Source organism: Ctenocephalides felis, unplaced genomic scaffold (genome assembly GCF_003426905.1).
Source record: "Ctenocephalides felis isolate EL2017-DRISC unplaced genomic scaffold, ASM342690v1 CF-g0.4_SCAFFOLD_00234, whole genome shotgun sequence".
Lineage (NCBI taxonomy): Eukaryota > Metazoa > Arthropoda > Insecta > Siphonaptera > Pulicidae > Ctenocephalides > Ctenocephalides felis.
In genome coordinates this window covers 12,980-19,050 of record NW_020536388.1, presented here as the reverse complement: position 1 = coordinate 19,050, position 6,071 = coordinate 12,980, and the positions used below count along the sequence as shown (strand labels likewise).

Here is a 6,071-nt window from a genome sequence, read left to right as displayed (position 1 = left end):
AACTTTCAGAGAATTCTTTTTTATTAATTTGGTACCATTTGAGCCCTTGGGAGCAAAGAAATTCAAATATGTCCAAATTAAGGACCACCCTAATATATATATATATATATATATATATATATATATATATATATATATATATATATATATATATATATTACAATAATATTTATCAATCAAGTACATTTTTCAATTTGAACTGATGTGTATCTCGTGAATAATATGCTTTGGTAGAAAATATCCTCAAAATTAACAAATATTAACATAAACTATTTGATAATTTTTCGACGTGCTGACATAAATAATCTTTTAGTTTTCCAATTTGATGCAAAATAATAAGATCAATCACATTTGAAATTTGAAAAAAAAATCACTTAAATTGATTAAGGTTGATAGTGTAATATGTAATACACCATTTATATGCTATATAATAAATTAGTACTAAGTTAGTGATTCTTTGTTTTTTAGCTTCATCGAACAAGATCGTGTAAGCGGCTTTTGGACATGGTTGTTCGTGCTGTCTAAACTCCCCGAGTTGGGCGACACTTTGTTCATAGTTTTGCGCAAGCAACCGCTAATCTTCCTACACTGGTATCATCACATAACCGTTTTACTTTATTCCTGGTTCTCCTACACCGAATATACTTCAAGTGCAAGATGGTTTATTGTGATGAACTACTGTGTGCATTCCGTCATGTATTCATACTTCGCACTTCGCAGTTTACGTTTGGCTCCACCCAGGTGATTGGACATTAATTTTATTCATAGGAAGTAGGAAGTTATTGACAGCATAGTGCAGTAAACGTTTATAGGAGCGTTTTAGGTCTGAATTTTTTTACGGTGCTCCGAATTGAATGAAATTGGAAAATGGAAAATTTTTTTTTTATAAAATCGTGAGTTTTCTGAACATAGTTTGTACTAAAGTAATGAATCTGCTAGAATCCATCAAGATGTCTATAATGAAGTGAATTCTAGATGGAATGTGAATTACTCTAATTCTGGTGGAAATGGCGCTCATTAAACCATATGATTTAAAAGAAAAAAACTTCGTATATGCTTCTTATTTGCACGATAGCTCACTCATTTTACACGCAAAAAACTTGTAACAGCACTCATTTTAAAGCTTATGTTGAGCACTATAAAACCCAATTTCACCGAAATGCATAAAATGTAAAACCTCGACACTAGATGGCTTTAAATACAACAATTAAATCTTGAACGAAATAAAAAACGACTTTGCTCTTTCAAATCTTGCTTAATATTTTTCCTAGAACACTTTATGTAATACCGATTTATTAAAATTTTTATTGACATTATTTTGTTCATAACATGATTTTCGTTAAAATATATATTTTAGGAGATATTTGCAAAAAAACGAAGAAAAACACCAAAAATATATGAATATTTAGTGGCCAGTAACTTGAAAAGTATTAGTTTTTTTGAAAAACTATAGAAGACATTTTTTTCTTATAAATAGTTCTTCTATCGATTTCCGACGTTATTTTGAAAAAATGTAATTACACAATTGAGAGGGGGTGTCATCCCCCTGGGGGGTGATGGCGCAACCCGAATTGTTTTCACTTTTGAACTTGGGGGTAAGATGAACCTAGTTCCAAAATTTCATTCAATTCGGAGCACAGTAAAAAAATTTAGAGGTTATACCCTTTTTTCCTCTCCGTTTACTGCACTAGCAATATTATTCCATAGAACGTTATTTAATATAAACGATTTTGTATGTTTCCAATGGATTTAATCAGAAAAGTTATAGAAAAATAATATATTTGTGCTCAATGTTTGTTTTGTATTTCCCACAGGTGGTTTGCGATGGTAATCACATCATTGCAGTTAATTCAAATGATAGTGGGTTGTGCTATCAATATCTGGGCGCACGGTTTTCTACAGACGGCTGGTACCGGTGCTTGCCACATTAGCCCGATGAACATCAAGCTGTCCATTGCGATGTATTTCAGTTACTTCGTACTATTCGCGCGCTTCTTCTACAAAAGTTATCTGGGCGAAGGCGGCAAACATGCCGCAAAATCGCAATCCCTTCAGTCTCGGTCGGAGTACGAGCATAATAAACTCAAGGCCCACTAACCGTGCAAATGTAGACGCTGGGGCGTTTGAAATTGTATGGCTGATTATTTAGCGTGAATGAATATTGAGTGAATTATGTTGGTGCAACTATTGGGCTCAACAGAATATTTGAAAAATTCAAAATAGGAGAATTGGTTAATTGTTGACTAATATTAATACAACTATTTTCTCCGCGTGTTACATGAACCTCAGACAAAAAGTTTCGTGGACGTGTATTTTTATAATAAATTCATCCTTTTTGGTGTCACTACATGATTTGCCTTCAATATTTGCATACTATGTGGCTGAAATATCTAAATATTTCAAATTGCACAGTCAAATCGTATGAATACGCTACATTTTTTTCTTAAATTAACACTCAATAAAGAAGTATTTTATTCCTTATATAAATTTTTATGAAAAAGCCTTACAATCTTACCTGAATTCATTCATTATTAATAATTATTAAGTGGTAAAAAACAAGAAGGTTATAAGATAAGAACAAGACATTTCAAATATAGAATACTTATTAGGCTTAGAATGTATTTTTGATGAATAATAAATTATCAAGTTACACAAACATTGAAGATGAAAGCGTTTAAAATATGCGTCCCGTTGAAGCTTTCCGCAGAAACAATTGTTTCAAAAGTAGGAAATTGTATCTTACAAATTTTAAATATCTTTAAAATATGTCTGAGTTTTTCAAAACTGCCTGTGTTTATATTCATTTCCATAGTATAATCTTAAAGTTGCCAATTTGCCTAAAGTATGTTTTAAATAGAATAAAATTAATAATATATGTATCACATATATTAATATGTTCACAAAGATATAAAAGAAATGAAATGTGATTGAAGATTTCTAATCAACTAATGTAAGTTACTAAAAAGTATATGATGACAATATGCTTTGAAAATTATAAATTAGATGAAATTGATTTTTTTACAGACACAGCTTTGGCTAATTAAAAAATTTGAATAAATTGAAATATATTCTGATGTAGAAATTGGGAAAAATATGCTCATTTATTCTATACTATTTTTTTCTGATATGAATTCATTGGAACTTGATATTAAATTAATTACACAAATGATAAGAATCATAGCAGAATTTAGTCAACATAAGCATGCTTGCGACACCTTTTGAAATAAATTTTATTGTATAAAATTGTTTCATGGTTAGCCATGACTGGTACATCTGTGATTTTTGATAAATATCATCTCTTCCAAATGCTTGCCCTCCAAATGCTTTTTGATTGCATATTTGTCTTAGGTAATTAAAATTACATGAATTTGGAAAGATAAATATTAGTTGTATAACAAAGCTGGGACTTGTTACCAATTATTATATAAATACTTAATAAGTACTTAATTTTCATTTACAGCATTTTAAATATGGTTAAAGGTTGTGTTTCTTTTTCATAAATTTTTTATAACTTCAAAAGTTTTTATTTTAGTTTTTTGTTTAAATATATATATTTATTTAATTTGTTAGTCATATCGTTTAATGTAATATATGAACTTTATAGTAAATAAAATTATAAAGTAATGTATTTTTTTATATATTCCACTTTCATCTATATAGCATAATACTCACTATAGCATGAGAACACTAGAATCAAAACAGGTTTATGTAATACTCAATGAAGATTTTGTAAAAAAATAAGTTTAATTTTAATTTTCAACAATAATTTTAATACAAGGACAATGTCAAGGAATATACCCGATTGCATCAAAAGAACGCAAAAGTGCTTAATGATAATTATGAATAAGGCAATACTTAAAAGAGCACCTTGATTAAAATTCAAATGTCTACAAAATGACAATGAAACTCAAGGCATCACGGTTTTATTTTGTTTGATTAGCTCAAATTAAATTATTTTACAATTTTATTCTTGAATTAGAGACGCTACGCCTAGAGAAACTTTGTAAATTGTATGTGGCTTTATTATTGAAATAACAAATGCTAGTAACAATTAAAAAATTATATTAAAATTTTAACCATTTTAAAATATACAAGTATCTGACAAAATTATTTAAAATAGCAGCTGATACTGGATTTCCAATTAAGCGCACTAATAATATTGTATTAATAAAAGCTTAAGCAAATTTTAATATTTATCACATGCCCAATTTGACTTGAAAGTGCCACATAGTAATAATGTTATATTTCAAATATATTTCCAGTAACTCTTAATTTGTATACTGAAAAAAATTATTAATTTTTGTGTGAACTCTAACTTACATATTTCATATCTTTATAAAAATTATACAATACATTTAGTTATTCTGATTGTCTGAGTTTAGCCAATCTTTGGGTTAATTCTTCTTGCTCTTGCGAAGCTTGTGTGGATGCACCTATAGCAGTTGAGCCTATTCCTTGAGGCAGTTCCATATTTAATTCAAGGCTGTAAATGTCATGTATCATAGTTGATGTAAAAACAATCGCTAAGAATATAATTTAAACAATTTTTACTTACCCTGCCTCATCAGCTACTTGTTGCATAAGTTGGTCAACATCGCCTTGAGGAACTGTAGTTGTTGTTGTGGTAGACATAGCATTTTCCATGTAGCTACTTTGCACATCCAAATCTTCAAATTGAGATTCAAATTTATCCATAAGACCAGAGATCTTTTCCAAATTCATACCCTTCATTGCTGCATCCATAGCTTTCACAACACCAGCCATAGAATTAGTAACCTAATTTAAAAATTTTAAAATATTTAAAATATTAATGAATAAGAAAAATGAAAATAACATTTGTGCTTCAAAGGAAGAAAAAACGAATCTCTTATCATATTCCTCTTATTATATTCCAATATGTAACAATAATAACACATTTAAATTAAAAAGTACATCGACACAAAAAAGGGAAACACAAAAATCAAGTGCCAGGTATTAAGTATAGTGTTATTTTATGCTTATCAAACAAATTTGAATTGATAATCAATCTTGCATCGTTATATAAATACCTTTCTAGTAGTTAAGGCAGTTTGTACTCTACTAGCTACGGCATCAACTCTGGCACTCATGCGAAGATAATTCAATGCTTGATTTTTTTGTCGAATTGCATTTTCAGCATGTATTCTTGCTCCTTCCATATTGCCCTTCTGAATAGCTTTCTTTGTTTTTGCTTTCTCCACTTTTTCTTCTTTTTCGCATCTTTTTGAATTTCGTTCCAGTTCTTTTACAGCAAATTTTAAATTAAAGAGATGTTCTGATCATCATCAATGAAGAAAATATATAGTGATATAAATTTGACACCTGGTTAGAACTTTGCATGCATAGTATTCTGTATATAAAGTTAATTTGCAATTCTCTTCACATCACAGAACATATTATTATTACAAAATAGTATGGTATAAAATAAATTTACGTTAATGATTATTTAAAATATAAAACATTATATATTAGCATAATAAAAGCTATTAGGTCCAGAATTGAGTATATGCTCAAATAAACTGAAATGAAACTTTCTAGTTCAAATCAACATTGACACCCTTTCCTTACAATGTAGTCTAGAACCCAATCAAAGTTATGTTGGTGACATATTTAAAAAAAAAGTAATTTACAATGATTTTGAGCATTTGTAAAATATATATTTCATTTTATATTCTCTGCAAACATTATGCTTGCCGCTTATTCAAGTGTTATTTGATGAATCATTTCATCAGAACTATTATGACATGGGCAAAGATGTGATAAGTTACAAATATTATCTTGTTTCCAAGCAGGTTAAATATATTGTGTCATTCTAATAAAAAAATCAAGTCTAGTATTTGTTAATATATTAAACAAAAAGGATACTTTCCATGGCCGAGGCAGACATTTCGTTACCCGTGTTGAAGCCTTATTCTCAAAAATGTTATTAAATCTACCAAAGTACCAAATATTTTCAAAATAATTCTAATTACGTCCTATTATAATTTTTAACAAAAAATTTAATTTCTTATTTACAATTTATTTACAAATTCATCACAAGTATTTGACAGCGT

General features: G+C 28.7%; 1 protein-coding gene and 1 pseudogene across 2 annotated transcripts; one reads left to right on the top strand and one right to left on the bottom strand.

The window, feature by feature from the left end:
• Positions 1 to 468: 468 nt before the first annotated feature.
• On the top strand, positions 469 to 2,923 carry LOC113391289 (annotated as a pseudogene).
• Positions 2,924 to 4,145: 1,222 nt separating this feature from the next.
• LOC113391324 (charged multivesicular body protein 1b-like) lies at positions 4,146 to 6,071 on the bottom strand. Of its 2 annotated transcripts, XM_026605326.1 has the most exons (5): positions 5,884 to 6,071; positions 5,049 to 5,293; positions 4,556 to 4,776; positions 4,354 to 4,483; positions 4,146 to 4,280 (listed from the first exon to the last, which is right to left on the bottom strand). In XM_026605326.1, the coding sequence occupies exons 1-4, from the start codon at positions 5,903 to 5,905 to the stop codon at positions 4,360 to 4,362; spliced, it is 612 nt and encodes a 203-aa protein (XP_026461111.1). In that variant the 5' UTR covers positions 5,906 to 6,071; the 3' UTR covers positions 4,146 to 4,280; positions 4,354 to 4,359. The 2 variants fall into 2 exon arrangements, with proteins under 2 accessions (XP_026461111.1, XP_026483057.1); XM_026627272.1 differs by lacking the exon at positions 4,146 to 4,280 and having other exon boundaries at positions 4,291 to 4,483.